Source organism: Anas platyrhynchos, chromosome 2 (assembly GCF_047663525.1).
Source record: "Anas platyrhynchos isolate ZD024472 breed Pekin duck chromosome 2, IASCAAS_PekinDuck_T2T, whole genome shotgun sequence".
Classification (NCBI taxonomy): Eukaryota; Metazoa; Chordata; class Aves; order Anseriformes; family Anatidae; genus Anas; species Anas platyrhynchos.
This window is the reverse complement of record NC_092588.1, coordinates 36,228,787-36,249,198: the sequence shown is the minus strand read 5'-3', so window position 1 is coordinate 36,249,198 and position 20,412 is coordinate 36,228,787. Positions and strand designations below refer to the sequence as shown.

At 43.5% G+C, this 20,412-nt stretch overlaps 1 protein-coding gene across 4 annotated transcripts in view; it reads left to right on the top strand.

The window, feature by feature from the left end:
- The window catches only part of TRIM55 (tripartite motif containing 55), a 42,326-nt gene that overhangs the window by 803 nt on the left and 21,111 nt on the right, over nucleotides 1-20,412 (top strand). For all 4 annotated transcript variants that reach the window (XM_038174280.2, XM_021272323.4, XM_027452297.3 and 1 more), the window contains exons 2-8: nucleotides 226-398; nucleotides 8,239-8,404; nucleotides 12,178-12,273; nucleotides 16,204-16,437; nucleotides 17,417-17,439; nucleotides 17,533-17,657; nucleotides 19,740-19,966. In XM_038174280.2, coding sequence (XP_038030208.1) covers nucleotides 226-398; nucleotides 8,239-8,404; nucleotides 12,178-12,273; nucleotides 16,204-16,437; nucleotides 17,417-17,439; nucleotides 17,533-17,657; nucleotides 19,740-19,966 — 1,044 coding nt within the window. The remainder of the gene's footprint in view (nucleotides 1-225; nucleotides 399-8,238; nucleotides 8,405-12,177; nucleotides 12,274-16,203; nucleotides 16,438-17,416; nucleotides 17,440-17,532; nucleotides 17,658-19,739; nucleotides 19,967-20,412) is intronic.

Here is a 20,412-nt window from a genome sequence, read left to right as displayed (position 1 = left end):
CTTCTCCCAGTAATTTTTTAAGTATTGAATGGCTTGACCCAGAGCTCCTTGGGCTAGTAGGGAAGAAGAGGGGAGAGAGGGACAGGGCCTTGATTTCAGTGGGCTCTGGTCCATCATGAAACAGTCTCCGTGTGCTCCAAGAACAATGTCTCGTTGTCCAAACACATTTTGGTGAAGGTGTGCATGGCCTTACTCACCTTTTCTTGTGCTACTTGGCAAGAACAGGCCTCAAACCCCTACCTGCCCACCAGGGGAGGCACGACTGTGGCTTCGGGAGGCCGGTTTCGCTGCCCCTCATGCAGGCATGAAGTGGTCCTCGACCGGCACGGGGTGTACGGGCTGCAGAGAAACCTGCTGGTGGAGAACATCATCGACATATACAAGCAGGAGTCCACAAGGTAAGCAGTGAATTTGTACCCTTCATAGAAGATCTGTCACAAAAGCAGACAGTGCTTAGGTGATTCTGGTGTCCTTCTGGCCTTTCTATTTGTCAGAAGTGAGGCTTATTTAGTTATTTTCTCTCTTGGAAATACAGAAGGGATTGTGCTGCTGTGCATGCCTGCCTGCTTGCTATACAGTGATGTCAGCTCTCACTTATTGAGCTCAGAAAACAGTATCCAAATAAATGCTGAGTTTCCTCACTACCACTTAGAGAAGATGAATGTGCCATACTTATTCACATGAGCAACACTTGCCTGCGCAAGCAAAGACCTTGAAGTCAAAGTGGGTATTCATATGGATAAGGGAAAAGTAGCTAGGTTCATGTTGATCATTTTATAAACTGTTCAAAAGAACATCTTTCTCTTTATCCTGTATGTTCTCATGCTAAAGAAAGGAAAGGAATTTCAAATCTTGTTAGAAAATCCTGAGGGACAGACAGAACAAACAAGGAGATAGGTCAATTGCACAGAGAGGATGCCCTGCATCATAAGATCAAATCAAAACTCAGTAAAAAATCTCCACTCCTGTCAGCTTGGAATGTGAACACTTGGGATGAAATCAAGCCTTATTCAGGATTCTGTAAAAGTGAAGGAAAAAACAAACAGTATATATGAGTGCTATGTGGTTGTGTCCAAGAATCAGGATCCCAGTGCAGAGGAACGGGTTAATCCTAAAAAGTAAGATTGCTCCTAATGTTAATTGCCTGTAATGAGTGTGTAACAGATCCAGCAGTAGAACAATATTGCATTCTTCTCTCTCTCTTGCTCTGGGATGGGTCGGACATATGCTACCACCCTAGGGAACGTAGTAAGAGGGAAGCTAAGCTTGGTCCCAGGCCATCAACCAAGCAGCTGTGACCCAGAGACGCAGCCTGTTGTCACCAGCGTGCATCCATAGGGCCAGTTTTGTATGGCAAGGTGTTTTGTACACCTGAAGGAAGGTGTAATCCTAGCCATGCTCCCTGATAGTCATCCCATCCTGCTCCCACAAGAGGCTGAGCTTTGCACGGGTAACAGAGGCGATACTGGGGGAGCAGGTGGACACAACCACTGGACCCCAGCTCAGGACACTTCTACCCTCCTCCAGCAGAGGAGGTCAGTTACCAGCAGACAGGACATTTTGGAGCCCAGCAGTGGCTTTGGCTATTCTTGGCTGTTTGAATTCCTTCAGGGACTGTCGTATCTGGGCATAGCTTCGAGCTCCAAAACACTGGAGAGCACGAAGTTGGCTTAAAATTGTCCTTTCTGCTGCCCTTAGCACTCCGAGTCCAGGGAAGGTCAGCTACCCTCGTGTGTGTCATTGATATCTAAATATTATTTGAGTTAGGAAAGTCTCGGAGGAAATGAATCAGCAGAGCTATGGTGGTGGACTTTGCTCTCAACCAAATTAGCTGGACATGTGTGGCCTCATGTCTTTTTTATTTTTTCTTTATTTTTTTCTACTCATAGTTGTATTTAACTTTAAAAATATAGAAATGCAGCTGCTTTTTGTCATATAGTTCATGGGCAAATTGAACAAAATTCAGTTAAACAGAAACATAAGAGATTTAGTATATATATTTTTTTTAATTCTAGTAAAGTACAATGCGACATGGAGAATAAAAGGGAGAATAGAAATAATATAAATATGAACATATATTTGCTTAGCTATCTATCCAAAATGTTCATTTGTTTAATCTGTTCAGGTGTTTATTTAACCTTCATGCATGTCCTTAGATTTAAAATAATTATCAGGGTTACGTAGCAGCGGCAGTGCATAACAGCATTATCTAAACTATTTGGCACTTTGTAGGCTTCAGCTGCTTATCTCCCTCTGCCTAACGTTCCTCGGGCTCCTATGGTTTGTGAGCAAGATTTGCCACTGCCTTACCCTGTGCTGTCCTGCTGAAACAAGAAAGTCAAAGAAAATCAAGTCTCCCCTCCTTCCTTTTGTACCAGTCTCCTTCAGACGGAGGGCTGGGTTTGTCAGAGGTACATAGGAAGGGTGAGATGTCATCTTTGCATCCTTGAGTGTTCCCAAAACAGTCCTTCAAGACAGTAGCTCCTGTGACTTCCTGAGGGGAACCTCTTCCCCCCAGGTCTTCCTGTGGATTTAATTCACCGTAAATGAATGCCAGGCCGATGCCAGCCCCCAGATGCTTTTTTCATGAGCTGAGGAGAGTGAGGGAAATCCAGATAAGGAGCAAGCTTTGTTTCCTGCTTAGACAAAAATAATTTATTTCAGAAATATGCTTTTCTAATTTGAGTTTCTATTTGAATTAAGGCATTGTTCTTTCAAAAATAAAAGCTGGGGCAGAAGCTGCCATGGGGTTGGGAAGCTCTGCCCAAGCCCTCACATGCAGCCCTTCTTATTAATAACAATCACATCATTTTTTTTATCTTCTATCACATTGCTCATCAAACTCCAGCCGATGACAGTGGAGCCTGTTGCCCAATTTAGAACCTATTAGCAACACAAGGAAAAAAAATATTCAAGCAGGATGTGGCTCCTGCAAAGCTTTAAAGGAGGGCAAAGTGCCGAACCGGGTAGAAATAGAGTTGACTAAAATATTACACCGATGTTTGAAAGTCTGTGGGCCACTGATTACCCAAACTTTCTGAGGAGCATCAGGGGGCCTGCTGCTGCCAGGAAAGGGTAGCTGCAGGAAGCTGGGACTTCTCACACGCTCTGGCAGCCTCTAACGAGCTCAGCCAGCTATTCCTGATCAAAGGGTGCTTCTGGGCTTTGTTCCAGCTGAATCCTGCTCAGCGAGGGTCGAGTGCCCCTTCTCCCTTACACCTACTAGGTGAGGGCTGGCCCTGCAGCCCTGTTCGTGGATGGAGCAGCACGTGCAGCAGGGACCAGGCTCCATGCTAAGAGCAGTGTGCGCGGGCTCTGCGACCGTGGTGGCAGGGTACCCAGCACCGCCACGACCTGACACCTCAGTGGTCGCATCCCGAGCTCCCAAGGGAGGTTGTGGCTCTCCAGGATGGGCTGCGGGGATGCCTGGGCTCTCAGGTGGCTGGACCAGGGAGACCAGAGTGGTGGGCCCTGGTAGGGGTCTGTGTCACAAAACAATGGTGGCAGGAGACCTGCATGGATTAACAAAGAGCTCCTGATAAAACTGAAAAAATAAAAAATAATAAAAAAAATAAAGACAGGTGGATGACCCAGGAATATTTTGAGATATTTTCCAAGCTTGTAGAGATGGAGTTAGGAAAGCCAAAACCCACCTGGTGCTTAATGTAGTGAGAGATGTGAAGGGTAAGAAGAGCTTCTACAAGTACATCAGCAGCAAGAGGAAGCCTGGGGAAAATGTGGGTCCACTGCTAAATAGAACACAGGAGAGGCCAAGGTACTCAGTGCCTTCTCCATCTCTGTCCTTAATGGTAAGATTGGCCTTCAGGAATCCCAGGTCCCTGAGACCAGTGGGAGAGTCTACAACAAAGACTTACCTTCAGTGGGGGAGGATGAGGTTGGGAAACATTTTTTTACATTTGACATCCCGATGGGATGCACACATGAGTGGTGTGCAAGCTGGCCAATACAATTGCAAAACCACTCTCGGTAATCTTTGAAAAGTCATGGTAATAGTTATAGGTTCCCAAGGACTGTAGGAAAGCAGATGTCACACTGTGACAACTACAGGCTGGTCAGCCTTATATCAATCCCTGGAAAAGTATTGGAGCAAGCTCTCCTAGAACTCATACCCAAACATAAAAAACAAGGTGGTGATTGGAAGTAGTCAGCATGAAGGGGAAATGGTGCTTGACCTACCTGATGGCCTTTTACAACGAGATGACTAACTTGGTGAACAAAAGGAGAACAGTGCATGTTGTTTAACTAGACTGTCAGCTCTGCCTCTCATAATATCCTCATTGACAAACTGATGAAGTAATGTTGAGAGGGGATGGCAGACAGAGAGGTGGACTGAAAACTGGCTGAACTGCCAGACTCAACTGGTTGTGATGAGCAGCACAAAGTCAGGTGGTGGCCAGTCATTAGTGGTGTAGGTAGAGGTTGATACTGGGGCACAATGCAGTTTACTATCTTCATTAATGACTCAGATGATGGGACAAGTGTTTTCCAGTTCAAGAGAGATACTGGAATAAGTCCAGCAAAGGGCCATGAAGATGACTAAGGGACTGTAGCATCTCTCCTGTGAGAAAAGGCTGAGAGAGCTGGGACTGTTCAGCCTGGAGAACAGACGGCTCAGGGAGGATCTCATCAATGTCTACGGGTACCTGAAGGGAGGGTGCAAAGAGAACGGAGCCAGGCTCTGCTATGTGGTGCCCAGGGACAGGACAAGAGGCAATGGGCACAAACTGGAACACAGGAAATTCCACAGAAAACACTGAAAACCCTTTTTTACTGCGAGGGTGGTCAAATAATAGGTAAAGGTTTCCTCAGTAAAACCACTATCAAAGTTGGATTCAGGATTTCAATGGAGATCTTTTTGTATTTGTATAAATATTATGTACAACATGACTTCTAATTAAACAATTCACCCCTCTGTTTTGTGTCATAGAACTCATTCCTGCAACTCTTTCACCCATGTAACCAAGGATATTAGAGGATGTAAGCAACAGGAGTGGAATTTTTAAAAATCTGTGCCATTTAGGTCAGACCTGGCACAATATGTTAATACACATAATAGTGTGGTGTATACAAGGTAGGCAGTTCCATGTCAAGCTTAGACGAGTTTACTCTTTTGTGAGAGAACAATGGGAATATGAGGTCCTAAACTTCATTTGATATAAAACTACATAAATCCACTTCTACATATCAATATATTAATATCAATTTTGCTAAGGTCCTCCTATTTCCTTAAATAAAATGTGTTCCTTCATGAACCCAGCAGCTTTGAAATTCTTCACTGAATTACAGAATCGTGGAATGATTGAGGCTGGAAGGGACCTCTGGAGGCCATCTGGTCCAAAGCCCTGCTCAAGCAGGGCCACCCCAAGCAGACGACTTTTGAAGGTCTCCAAGGACAGAGACACCACAACCTCTCTAAGAAACCTTTCCCTGTATTTGATTACCCCCACAGTAAAAAAGGGTTTTCTGTGGAATTTCCTCTGTTCTGGTTTGTGCCCACTGCCTCTTGTCCTGTCCCTGGTCACCACTCAGCAGAGCCTGGCTCCATTCTCTATGCCTTGTTCTCTCTCTCAGCCTTTCTTCACAGGAGAGATGCTGCAGTCCCTTGGTTGTCTTCATGACCCTTTGTTGGACTCTCTTGTACCAGGGATCCCAGTGCTTGGCACAGCACTCCAGATGTGGCCTCACCAGTGCCAGGAGGCCTCCTCTCCATAAAGCATGCACAACACTCTGCCCATTAAGGTCCATATCCAATTTTAATGGAAAATAATAAGCTGAGTATCTCAAGGAGCAGAGACAAAGAATCACAGAATCACTATTAGGGTATTTCAGCTGCCTGTTCATCCTTTGGTCACAACCACATCTCTGATGAATCTTTTCTCCTAGTAAAGCCATGTTGTTGTTGTCCTGCTGGCTACTCTCTAATCTTCCACTTAGGAGCAGCAACTGTTTTACATGTAGGAGCTGTGTTTCAGCCTTTGCTACACCAGTGTAAACCTAGAGGATCTCCTCTGAAGTCAGGGAATGTTCTGCAAAATATCTCTCTCCTTTAGCAAAGCCTAGGAAGGAGACCATAAATCTGTTTACTTCTGGTCTTCTGTCACTGTCTTCAGGGCCCTGCTAGTTCAGGGAGTTCTGCCAGGTTTCCTCCAGCTCCTTGCGGCACCTTTGAAGGTTGGCTACTTCTGGCTGAACTTGCTCGACACCATCGCCTTTTTGCCCTGTGCTGTGTGTCTTTCATGTTAGTGGCACAGCTCCAGTGTCAAATAACATTCTCGTAGTTTCTGGTCTTGTAAATATTTTCAGGAAGAGCAGCTATTTCAGGCTTAATTAATCACTTTGATATTCATTGTCTGTTATTACCCCGGCAGGTGGGCCCACCCACTGGCGCACCATAACATAGCAGGGGCTGTTAGCAGTCAGCTGCAAACAACATAAAGCATCCTTCACAGTGGGAACACACCTCTTTTGGCTGGCCTTGAAATGGTGCTCAGTTTGACACATCGAGGGCCTTGTGTAAATGTATGCTGGAGATCTGACCCAAATAATACAGGCTTCCTCCAGAAATGTTCTTCTGGTTTTATTTTTGTAAAGCATGCTATATTGAAGATCACAGGTTTTCCTTATAAACACTTTTAATTCTAGTGCCTTTAAAAATAAAAAACAAAGGCATGAAACATTTTCTTTGTTGCTCAATCTTTTTTACATGCATTTAATTGATCACATTCCATTCCTCTTTTTTAAGATCAGAAGAGAAAACCCGTACTTTGTCATTAAAAAATTTCCACTCTGCCAAACTGTATGGAAAGTTCTACTGTAGTACAATATAGAATAATGATCTTTACAGAATGTTTTACAATTGTGATAGAATGAATGACTCATTGCCTCCTTGCTATGGAGCTCTATAGAATGGTTTAAAAAAAAAAAAGTTTCCATTTAATGCCATTAAATTCTATAGTTTGGGGAAATATTTTATATCCAATGACGACAACATATTTCTATGTTGTTGTTGTTTCACTTGCTACAGGTAAGTCATAGTTCTCCCTCCAGAAGGTAGCATAAGGGTATAATGAATTATACTGGAAAGATTGCACACACCACAGTAGGAGTGGCAGCCTTTGGAGGCTGAAACCCCCAGGCACACTCCACTAACCCTATGCTCTAGTGCCATGTCACACGCTCACGTGTCACATGTCACATGTGCTTGTCACAGATGCTCTTAGGGTGCTAAGCGTGGAGCACAGGCTCAGAAAATGATCATTCTGCCCATACAGACAGGACCAGAGCTTTCACCTACACTGGGCATGTCAGTTAGATGGCTCATTAAAGGAATTTACAACTAAATTGGTTCCTCAAATGGCAGGGGTTGACTAATGTGTGAATCATTTTGGTGAAAAGAGATCAGGACTGGGCTAGTGAGGCTAATGATAGATCCTGGCTTAGCACAGGTGAGGTTACACACTTCTTGTGTAGCCATAGCCTTGGCAGCTGGTAAAATCAAATGAGCTGCTCTTTAAAAGCTTGACACTGTACAAGCTATAGAGTCACAGAATCATCTGGGTTGGAAAAGACCTTCAGGGTCACCAAGTCCAACCAGTTAGACATGTGCCACCCAGCTAAAATTAGTTTGTGTGAGACCTTATTTTGTTTGCTGGCATGGTGTAAAGGCCACAAGGACTTGGTCCAGTTTGATATCAACAGCCCTGACCTGGACCTTGGCACATCAGCAGAGATCACAGAGTTAGAGGCATGAAGGCCCATTGATACCTACAACTCTTACTTCAAATTTACATAGAAGCTTTGCTGCATCAAGGCCAATCACCCAACATTTTGCATGATGAACCCTAAAGGAATTGCATATGTCTCCTATTTCAGGCCGATGATGGACAACATGCTAATTACAGTACACAGGTAGTCTCAGACCAATCTTGGTGAGGTTATTTACATTTTTAAACATGAGTGAGGGTTCAGTCACACTCCCAGTTGGAATCACAGAATGAAATCATGTTTCTATATTCTCATCACATCCTTTCGTGTCAGAATATTAAATGGTACTTCTGTCTATTTAGTCAGCCTGTGTGACAGGTTTAAATCTACAGTGAGTATTCAGCTCAACCTCGGACACTGCCATATGATTGTACCGTTTCATGTTGATACTCTGAGTACGGCCATCAGAAATTTATGAGACCAAGATTATTTTAAACTTATTTTCTTTTGCAGGCCTGAAAGGAAATGTGACCAGCCAATGTGTGAAGAGCATGAAGATGAGAGAATTAATATCTACTGTTTGAACTGTGAAATGCCCACCTGCTCCTTGTGCAAAGTCTTTGGTGCCCACAAAGACTGTCAGGTTGCTCCTCTCACAAACGTTTACCAGAGACAGAAGGTAAATATTTTTTTGTATCTCATAGTCCTCCCAGCAACTGGAAGGACCATTAACAGGAAAGTATTCCCATGAGCTTCCTGTGAGTTTCCAAAGGGGTCTTGGAGTACATTCTCCATTTCTGTATGGGAATGAAGGGCTCACACAAATCTGTTGAAACTGTTTTGGAACACAGAGATATAAATTTATGAGAAATCACACAGAAAGATATTACAGAGTGACCACGAAATGGTGGAGTTCTCTATTCTTGGCGGGGCCAGGAAGGGAACCAGTAAAACCACTGTATTGGACTTTCGGAGGGCTGACTTTAGGCTGCTCAGGACACTGGTTGGTGGAGTCCCATGGGAGGCGGTTCTGAAGGGCAGAGGGGTTCAGGAAGGCTGGGTGCTATTCAAGAGGCAAATCCTAATGGCACAGGAGCGGTCTATCCCCATGTGCCCAAAGATGAGCCACCGGGGAAGGCGACCAGCCTGGCTCAACAGAGAATTGTGGCTTGAGCTTAGGAGGAAAAAGAGGGTTTATAATCTTTGGAAAATTGGGCAGGCCACTAGGGAGGACTATAAGGATGTAGCGAGGCTGTGCAGGGACAAAATTAGGAAGGCCAAAGCTCATCTGGAGCTCAAGCTGGCTACTGCCGTTAAAGATAACAAAAAACGCTTTTATAAATACATCAACACAAAAAGGACGACTAAGGAGAATCTCCATCCTTTACTGGATGCGGGGGGAAACTTAGTTACAAGAGATGAGGAAAAGGCGGAGGTGCTCAATGCCTTCTTTGCCTCAGTCTTTAGTGGTAAAACCGGTTGCTCTCTGGATACCCAGTACCCAGAACTGGTGGAAGGGGATGGGGAGCAGGATGTGGCCCTCACCATCCACGAAGAACTGGTTGGTGACCTGCTACGGCACTTGGATGTGCACAAGTCGATGGGGCCGGATGGGATCCACCCAAGAGTACTGAGAGAACTGGCAGAGGAGCTGGCCAAGCCCCTATCCATCATTTATCAGCAGTCCTGGCTATCGGGGGAGGTTCCAGCTGACTGGCGGCTAGCAAACGTGACGCCCATCTACAAGAAGGGCCGGAGGGCAGACCCGGGGAACTACAGGCCGGTCAGTTTGACCTCAGTACCAGGGAAGCTCATGGAGCAGATCCTCTTGGGAGTCATCATGCGGCACTTGAAGGGCAAGCAGGCGATCAGGCCCAGTCAGCATGGGTTTATGGAAGGCAGATCCTGCTTGACGAACCTGATCTCCTTCTACGACAAAGTGACGCGCTGGGTGGACGAGGGAAAGGCTGTGGATGTGGTCTACCTTGACTTCAGCAAGGCTTTTGACACCGTTTCCCACAGCATTCTCCTCAAGAAACTGGCTGCTCTTGGCTTGGACTGGCGCACGCTTCGTTGGGTTAGAAACTGGCTGGATAGCCGGGCCCAGAGAGTTGTGGTAAATGGAGCCAAGTCCAGTTGGAGGCCAGTCACTAGTGGCGTCCCCCAGGGCTCGGTGCTGGGGCCGGTCCTCTTTAACATCTTCATCAATGATCTGGATGAGGGCATTGAGTGCACCCTCAGTAAGTTTGCAGATGACACCAAGCTAGGTGCGTGTGTCGATCTGCTTGAGGGTAGGAAGGCTCTGCAGGAGGATCTGGATAGGCTGCACCGATGGGCTGAGGTCAACTGTATGAAGTTTAACAAGGCCAAGTGCCGGGTCCTGCACCTGGGGCGCAATAACCCCAAGAAGAGCTACAGGCTGGGAGAGGAATGGCTGGAGAGCTGCCAGGCAGAGAAGGACCTGGGAGTGATGGTGGACAGTCGGCTGAATATGAGCCAGCAGTGTGCTCAGGTGGCCAAGAAGGCCAACGGCATCCTGGCTTGTATCAGAAACACTGTGACCAGCAGGGCTAGGGAGGTGATCGTCCCCCTGTACTCGGCTCTGGTGAGGCCGCACCTCGAGTACTGTGTTCAGTTCTGGGCCCCTCGCTACAAGAAGGACATCGAGGTGCTTGAGCGGGTCCAGAGAAGGGCGACGAAGCTGGTGAGGGGCCTGGAGAGCAAGTCCTATGAGGAGCGGCTGAAGGAGCTGGGCTTGTTCAGCCTAGAGAAAAGGAGGCTCAGGGGTGACCTTATCACTCTGTATAAGTATATTAAAGGAGGCTCTAGCGAGATGGGGGTTGGCCTGTTCTCCCATGTGCCTGGTGACAGGACGAGGGGGAATGGGCTAAAGTTGCGCCAGGGGAGTTTTAGGTTAGATGTTAGGAAGAATTTCTTTACTGAAAGGGTTGTTAGACATTGGAACAGGCTGCCCAGGGAGGTGGTTGAGTCACCATCCCTGGAAGTCTTCAAAAGACGTTTAGATGTAGAACTTAGGGATATGGTTTAGTGAGGACTGTTAGTGTTAGGTCAGAGGTTGGACTCGATGATCTTGAGGTCTCTTCCAACCTAGAGATTCTGTGATTCTGTGATTCTGTGATACAGTGTCTCAGTTTTTGTTAGGATAATAAGTAAACACTTTAGACCAAGATTTGATGTGAAGGTGAGGATCTCCCTTTTGAGGTTCCTAATCTATTTTTTCAGTGCTTTTAGATCACAAAAATAAGCAGGATTTACAGAACAGAACATGATAAAAAGAGAACAGGCCGTTACAAATCAAAAAGTTATCTATCAGGCACTTTTGCCTTTAAGCATCCCATTTTTAAGAAATTTTAAGTGAAAAACCTCCTGCAAGTAAATGCAGGAATATTCAATAGTTGGCAGCACAGGATGTACCTAACATCCTCTGCCCTTGCTGTCACCAGTAAAAGACTTGTTTATTTTTAATACAGTATTAATTTAAAACCTGACTCACTGGGTTATCCTCATGAGATAAACAGCTCATTTTTCTGGAGGGCCCCGGTGGGCCTAGCAATCAGACAGGACAAGTTTGCAATCCCAGCCTCCAACTTTGTCACACAGATGCTTGTGTGTGAAAACTACAAATGAGAAGTCAGTTTATAAAAGTAGTTACAAGCATCCTTTTTGATCAAAAAAGGAGAGAGAATAGGGAGAAGTTTCTTGGACTAAATCCATGCCCTCAATCACTCCCTTTTCATGTAGACTTGCAAGCAGTGGTTTCCTCCCCAGCGTGCCTGTGGAAAGGGGCTTTCATGCCCAAGAATGGATGTCTAACCCATAGCCTGTGGGATGCATGCTTCAAAGGATCCTCTACAAAGCTGTAGAGGCCACAGACATGGATGTCTCTGTGGACAGATGACTCCATCAGTATGCTAAGGGCTCCTTGCCCTCCTCTGCACCCTCACCAAGTTCCCTGTGGAGTATCTTCTCTGACTTTCCTCTTCTAAGGACATCTCCCATTCATGTCAGGGTGTTTCATTTTTCCTCCATGTAGAGGTCCCTGCCTCAACATCTCCAGCTCCTTCCTCCTTGTATGTTTTTTCCCTTCTATCACACAGAAGGGCCCTCCATGTTCCCACTGGTCTGGTCCCTGAGAGAGTGTTCACCTGTTTCCCGTGTGCCAATGACTCTGTCTCCACCCTTTTCTCCCCCTTTTTAGTGTTTTGGGAGAGGAAACAAATGTCAAAATACTAGCAGGCAACTTGTGAGCAGGTAATGCTTCAATCTTCCATGGTTCTGGTGAAAAGAGCAGCTAATACCCTGGTATGGCTTATTCATCCCCCTGTTCCCCACTGTTAGATGGGCCACTCTGAGGTGGGACGGTGGGTGGCTGGCTGCCAGTGCCCCCCAAGTGTCTAACACCCTTTCACGTCCTCTCCCTTTCCTGACCAGTCCGAGCTGAGTGACGGCATCGCAGTCCTAGTGGGGAGCAATGACAGAGTGCAAGGGATAGTCACACAGCTGGAGGAGACCTGCAAGACGGTTGAGGTAAGTAGCATGCTTTCATGTGCAGTTATGTCAGAGTGGAGTTGCATCTTTTAAACTTTTGGTGGTAATGATCATTCTACACTACATCTCACCTTACCCAAATGGATTCCCACATCGTTCTGCCAAATCTGTGTGTTTTTGTAGGACTAGCTGTAGTACCTCATCCAAAGGATATATCCTTCTCAGCACCCTGCCTCTGGCACTGACCACTGAGTACTGACCACTTTGACTGATGACAAAGAGTAAAATAATCCATGTCAACATGTCTTGTTCAGCGTTCTTAGTTGCATAGGTTGTAACTGAAGATAAAAGCAGAAATGCCATCAGCTCTTAGTTCATTTAACATCTCAGCTCAAGTGCTAGAGCTGTAGAAGACCAGTATTAGTCTTGACTGATTCTGAGGAGAACCTCAGTCTCAGACACAGGGTAGCCTCAGCTTAGCTCCCAAGTATGTCAATTAACTCTTTAATTGTTTACTTTGCCTCCTGTCCAGTATTTTTTTAATATACTCATGCTGTCCTTTAAGGAATCCTGTTGTGTTGCTCATGTGTGGGTCAAGTTTGGGTTCTTACTGTGAGTTTGGATTTTCAGGTAAAGGTCTTTCTCTGACAAAGCTGGAATTGGTTTTGTGTCATTCAATAGCAGAAGTGGCTTTCATTTCCTCCAAGAGGTTTGCACCAACAAAGCAAATATAAATTTCAGCTCTGACCAATTTGAGCATCACAGAGTAATAGGCTGAAAGCAGCTCATATGAATTGATTTTATGATCAGAGTTTGATGAAGCATCTAGTGAAGAAGTCGCATCCCTCTCAGCCCAATTAGAATTCTATTGACCCTTCAGAGCTGTAGCAGAAAAGGGAAACTGCAGTGAAAAAGAAGATAATCCAAGATGTATAGATTCTAAATGGGAGCAAAAATTGATTCCACTATCTACGTACACAATTAATGAAGGTTCCTATTTCCTCAGAGCAAGAAAGAGCAGAAAATGTCCGAGTTTGGTTCAAAGAACATAAAACCATTAGCCCAAATAAATGAGAGAGTGTTAGCAGCAGAGTCAGAACTTTGTAGTCAGGAAGCCTTCATATTGCAAGGATGAAATTGGCTGCTATCAGGACTTTGCAGACAGAAACAAGCCTTTCAAGTAGGTTAACTGCAGAAATTTAAATGATACAAAAGTAAGAGCTTATGCTCATTTAAGTTGAACTAGCTGATATAGAAACAAAACTTCAAACATCATCTGAAGTATGGAGAAAACACTGTGCTAAAAATACTTACAAAATACAACAGCTTCTGAAACTAGCTTCCTCAGAGTCATCCACTCAGTTTAAAGCCTAACCTTTAAACTCGAAGCCCAGAGAAAGTACAGCCATTTTACCTTCAGATGTTTTAACAGGCTTTTCACCTTTAAAGTCAGAGATTGCAGAAAATAGATCTTAGAGCTTACCTTGGCACTTCCATGTTACGTTTCAAGCAAATCACATTTCCTACCATACAACAGCTTTGTCTGAATTGACATCAGTTTGTCCTTGAAGATGAAAAGCTACATCTGGAGCTGAGAAATGTGCACACGTGGAAGTAATGCTCATAATCCAGGATTGTCTCTTCTCTCTTTACTTAATGCTTTGAGGAGAACAATAAGTGTCTGCTCCAGCAGAAAATACATGATCATTTTTCTTTTAGCTGGAGTATGCAATAGCCTACAGTTCTATATTTAGCTATTGCTCCTATCCAAGACTAAAAAAAGAGAAGAAACAAACAAACAAAAACACCTGATTAATACTAATATAGCTTTTTAGCTGTTTGAAAGCTTTACCAAGTCCACATATTATGCTGAAAACAAACAAGATAAAACAGAAGAACATAAAATAGTAAATATTGAAAAAGTTTAGTTCTGTAAAAACAAGAGTCAGATAATGAAGGAAAAAATACAGTGTCTTTTTCAAATGCTAATAGCATAGACAGGCAACACAGATACTTCAGAACAAGCAGTGAAACTCATGTTCTTTCTTTCTCTTGTAGTTGTGCTTAAAAAAAAAAAAAAGCTAAGATTTTTTTTTAGAACGGAAAGTCATGTATTTATTAACCTTTTTTATTACTCAGAATCTGATTAGGATAATTCTATCACACAGAGGCTTAGTAAGGGTACATTTTATACAGAAATGATAGTACTCAGAAATATTTCAGCATTTGCAGTTAGGAACCAGCTTTGTACTCTCCCACTTGAAGTTCACAACTCTGTAATATCTGCTGGCAGGAGATATTATGTATTAGAGGTTAGAGATTGGGAAGGACTTCTCAGGGCACCCTGATATCACTCTGTGTCTCTTCTTCCCCTAATACTTGTCCTATATCAAATGTTGCAAATAGCACACACCTGTCCTGAAATTAAGGCTGTTTAAAAAGTGATCTGAGTGACATTTCAGAGGAGGTCATTGTAGACTAAAATGGAGTGTGCAGCAAGAGAAAGTGCAGGATACAGAGGGATAAAGTGAGGAAAGGAGTGAAAGAGGAGAGGAAGGTTATCTGAGGTCTGAACAATAGAATGACACCCAGAAATTGTGTCTCACGTGGTTCAAAAATTCCTTATCCCCACCCTATAATTCACTCATGAGAGGAATTTCTGGAAAATGCCAAGGACCGCTAGGAGGACAGGTCATGACTGAACCCACCATGAGTTTTAAATTAGGAGTTCCTGTTTTGCCTACTCTTCCTCATTGGGAAGCAGAGGTAGATACTTGAGCCAATACAAGATCTGTATGTGCTCCTCATCGTGCAACCCAGGCTATGATATTTGGCCATATATCCATCTTTGAAAGGCCTTCTCCTTTGAACAATACAGAGCAGACCGTCTCCAGCTCTTAGGAAAGAGCTCTGGCTGAAACTCAAAAAAAAAAGTGGTCAAATATGTGAATAATACCACTTCCAAAAGTACTGTGGGGTTGTTAATAACCCTGTGCTGCCAGGACCTCAGCTTTATGCCTCGAGGGATGAAGAAGAGGAATTGATTCAGCCTCAGTTCCCGAGAAAGAGATTAAAACAACCACCCCCATCCACAACCAGATATAACCACAATAAGGATATGCCCATCTACATGCCCCAGGGCACTGAGATGAGTCAAGTGCTTCTTCTTGGTAGGCCTCAGACATTACTGATAACCTGTCTCCACTTTCCTCCCCGTAAATCCTCCCTTGCAAGTGCAGTGTGTTCTTCTTAGAGAGTGTACAATGAAGCAGTCATCAAACCCACCTTCCTTACTTGGTGAAATACGCTGTGTTGTCTGGGTAGAAGGACAGTAAAAGTGACTTGGAAAATGATGTGAAAATCAATGCTTGAAGGTAGGGTTGGGACCTGGCTCCTCCTCCTTGTCTTTGTGCTTTTGTCGCACACCATTTTCTCCGTGGTACCTCTACCTCATTCAGTGCACAGTAAATGGAATATAATGGACACCTGCTGTCAAAACAGAGTCTAAAAGGGCTTATGTAAAAATCAAGCCTAAGCAAGAAAGTTCCAGGTAGAAAAAGAAAATTCTCCAGAACTGCTTTGAGATGATCTCTCCTTTCAAAAACGTTCTGTTCGTGCAAATGAACCCAGCTGCTACTATGGTGATGTTTTTTACTTTTTCTGCAGGCTTTGAAGTATCACTACAGACATCATAAATACCTTTTACAGTTTTTTTAGAAGGCTGACAAGTTATACAATAACCTGTTTGGGGGCTTTCAGTGGTTTGAAATCCAGAGTTTGAGAACAGTTTTAAAACTTTTGTTCCAATAGCTTGAACTTTGAAAATTATAAAAGTCTCTGGGGTCATTCAGAATCCTTTGCACTGCTCAGAAAGAGGAATTTCTTTGATGAAAATGCTTCCAAGTAACTGTAAAAATAGAAACTCTTTTAAGAACATAACATGTTTAACATAAACCAAATGATTCACAGGAATGCTGCAGACGACAGAAAGAACAGCTGTGTGAAAAATTTGATTATCTCTATTCTGTACTGGAAGAAAGAAAAAATGAGATGACACAAATAATCACTAGAACCCAAGAGGAGAAACTGGAACATGTCCGCTCCTTGATGAAGAAGTATGCGGATCATTTGGAAGCCGTGTCAAAGCTAGTGGAATCAGGAATCCAGTTCATGGAAGAACCAGAAATGGCTGTGTTTTTGCAGGTACAAAGTCTATAAGTAGAAGCAGAAGTAGAGCAGTGGGTTTGCTGAAATACAATTTAAGCATTTTTCTATTTTAGGAGCATTCAGAATTCAGACAAACTCATTCTTTGAAAACTTGCATCAACACAGGCAAATAACTAGGCGTCTTGTGAATAATATTAAAACCAAGAACGATTTTGAGTTCCCCCAAGAGAAAGCATAAATTTTATTATTTTCCTACATATTCTTATTGTCCCACCACTAAAACATACATATATGTATACTTCTGTGATTTACAGCATTTCCGTTTGCATATTGACAGGGTGATTAACTTTCCAGGATTAGATATGGATGTTCTAAGTCACATTTTTATGTCTTTACCTCAAAACTTTTTTTGTTTTCATACTATAAACTTAGAATAGCTGATTAGAAACCGTTAGCAGCCTGTTCACTAAACTTACTGGTGTAGAATTTCTGTCCTGCAATGTTACAGTTTCTCTGTATTACAGGTTGAAAAGATCTTTCTTAAACAGAAAGCAAAAACAAAAACAAAACAAAAAAAGTCATCAAAGAATTGCTGTTGAAGAGTTCTTTCCAGACAAATAAAATTTTGTGACTCCAGAAGTATGTTGTCATGGACAGTCATGGATATAGTTTTTGTGACTAGAGGTGGTAACAGAACAATTGCTTTTCACCAAAAACACGTACAAAAAGAAAAGGAGTATAAATATCTCTGTTTCATTTTTGTAGAAATTGTTGGTATTTGCTGTCATACTCAGATTTTAATTTAAAAAATTTTCAGTGAACTAAGAGGATTACTCAGCTGTATATTAATCACTATTCAAATCTGATCTCAGTTGTAGATGTTGTGGTTATCATTTATGAGATCCATAGTAGTGCACTTAGAAGCAGCCAGTGTAAGAACTAAATCTCAATGCATAAAGTCTCTCAGAAAATGGAACCATTTAAGAAGTCCATTATTTCCTTTTTGTTTTCACAGAATGCCAAAACATTGCTACAAAAGTAAGTATTTAAACTTATGACATTTGATCTTTATAATGAATTACAAATTGGAAATTTATCTGCAAATGCAAACAACCAATCTCTCTGTTTTAGAATTACTGAAGCATCTAAAGGATTTCAAATGGAAAAAATAGAGGATGGGTATGAAAATATGAACCAGTTCACTGTGAACCTCAGTAGAGAAGAAAAGATAATAAGAGAAATTGATTTTGACAGAGGTAAGTCAATTATTTCACCTAAATTGCTTTCTTACATAGCAATTGTGTGTAATTTACATGATGATACAGAGCAGGAAAACTTGAGTCAGATATTTCTGTCCATCCCAAGGTTAATTAGACCATTTTGTTTCAATTATAATCAAAACCAAATATCATCAGTTAAAAATCGCATAACCTGTCAACATCCTTAATCTTACCTATTATGTTGCCTCAAGATTTTCCTAAGAGCATGATCTTTATTGCTTCCTCATGTGAAGGGACCACAACAGTAAGCTTTTATTTCAGTCTATAAAGTACTTTTCCCCCCCTAAGAGATGCTATTATTGTATGGCCTGCCTGCTATAGAAAGTCATTAAAGAAATAGAAAATTTACTACTAAAAATACTCCTTTCCTTAGAAAAGACATACACTTTTATTTTGTACTAACAGAGAAATGTAACAAAAATGTGATCAAAATTCAAAATCACAGAGTTATAGAAGTAAGCAAAAATTGTCATCATCTTTCATATATTTAACATTTTGTGATGTCACTTTTTGCGACATCATGACACGCTTAATACGTCTATGTGCTTAAGCAAAGTTGCGATCCTACATTTGACAAGGCAGCCTGAAACCCAGGCTCATCTATGCTTTACCTTACAGGGTAAGCCACAAGAAATTAATGGACATGAGTGTTTCAAATAAGCAGGCCTCTCCTATTAAAAGAGGAGAGTTCTCATCTCTTCTACTAATGGTCATCTGGATATCTCCGATTTTCTTGCTGGCTCAGGGTTCTGCTAATACATCCACATTTACCTCTGTCAGCCCAGTTAAGTCTTATGCATACGCCTGAGACTCATTCTGCTGGCACCTATCACTTACTCTCACACCACAACTCACACTAACTTCAGAGCATGTGGCTGGTCCCTACAAGAGACCCTACATGCCTGCTGCAGGTCTTGGTCTGTAAGATGGGACCCGTGGACTAACTCTGCTTGGGACTTGGGTCCATATAGCGGGACACCAGCCATGGCACCAGCCAGCAGCAGAGGATCAGATGCTGTCTCACAGGGCCGTGAACTTGCAGGGATTTGTGCTGTGAGGGGCAGTCCCTGCTCGCAGCCTCATGCCCGGTTTGTCCCTGTGATCAGCCACAGCTGTGTGCACTTGCCACCTGCGTGCACTTGCCAAGACCATGACCTCGTGCACCCTACCACGAGACTGGGAATGTGACACCCACCTCCTGGGGACAAGGCATTAGTAAAGCCTTGGCAATCAGGACTTCAGTCCTGCTACAGTCAGTGAGGTCCTCTGCATGCAGGGGGTGTGGAAGCAGAGATTTAACACTCTGCTTGTAGGAGAATGTTTGCCTGCAGGCATATTTCTCCATTACAAGAGTGTTATTTGATTTGTAGATCTGCATTCCTTCTACAGTCTCAGGCAGAACCACAGCCTGTGCAAAAAGTGCAGTCAATTTGTAGGTTAATGCATCCATCTAGGTTTATTTCTCTGAACTACCAGGATGGCTCTGAACAGTATCCGATGTTTGTCTGGATGAATACCATGATTATGCAAAACAAAACACATTGTTAGAGAGTTCCTTCTGGAAATGAGGGAGCAACCACGAATACTGACAACAGGATGTGTTGTAGGATGTACAGCCTATGGTTTGATCAAGTCTGACAGTCTGGTTTTAGGGACTGGTAAACTGGTAAAACACTGACCTGGTAAAATTCCGTATGGCCTATGTGGTGTTTAAAACAAATAAAATTGCAAGAGATACTTTTTGCCTGGTAGATTGTGCCAGACCAGTTATCCTCTCATGAAAGAAAGCAGGTCCGTACTGCAAATCCCTCATGAGGATAACTGAGGAGAACAGGCCTTTCTGCCCTCCCTCCCATGGGAAGGGCTAGCTTAAGACTTTAAAGCATGCGCGTTTGGTGTCCTCCCTGTTTTGATACTCCTGCTTGTGCCCCGTGCAGGCTCCTCACGTCTGCCAGGGAGGTGGATCATCAGTAGCTTTGCTGTGCTGTAAATGGCCTTTCCATTACACAAAACTGTAGTAATCTTCACCTGGTGCTCCTTTTATACTTGTCCCCTTAGAGGAGGAGGTGGAAGAGGAAGAGGAGGAGACAGTGGATGGGGAAGATTTGGATGAAGTCCACACAGAGTCATCAGGAGAGGAAGAGGAGGAAGAAGAGAAGGAGGAGGAGGAAGGGGCTGAGAGAGCATCACAGCCACCTCAGCAGGATCCTGAACCACAGAGTGCAGCAGTCGAGCCCCCAGCCGAACCTGCCCCAGCACCACAGCCTGCCCCCCCAGCTGGCCAGGTAACTGCCCCTGCTGCCCCGCTGCCCTGCCAGCTCTGCTGAGCTGTCTGGCAGAGCCAGAAAACCCTCACCTGCAGCCCGTGGGCACCGTGTCTCAGGAGCAAGGCTAAGAGAGTCCAGGCACTGGAGAGCAAAGCTGCTTCTTGCCCTTTCACAGATGCACATGACTGTACCCGGTCCTGCGTAAAGATTGCTTGATGGGCAAAGAATTGCCTTGCTTTATGAACCAGAATATATATGGGATACATAAGATATAAATAAAAGAGATTCAATTTGGGAGTTAAGCATATAATAATGGATGTTCTGCTTGCTGTGTCCTGTGTTTTAACTCAGACTAACTGTTATAAATGAAATGGTTGCTAAAATATTTATACTAAGAGAATTTGGCATTCCCAGTGGATTCAGTGAGCTTTCCACCAGCAGTTTTTAGATCATACCTCTAATCT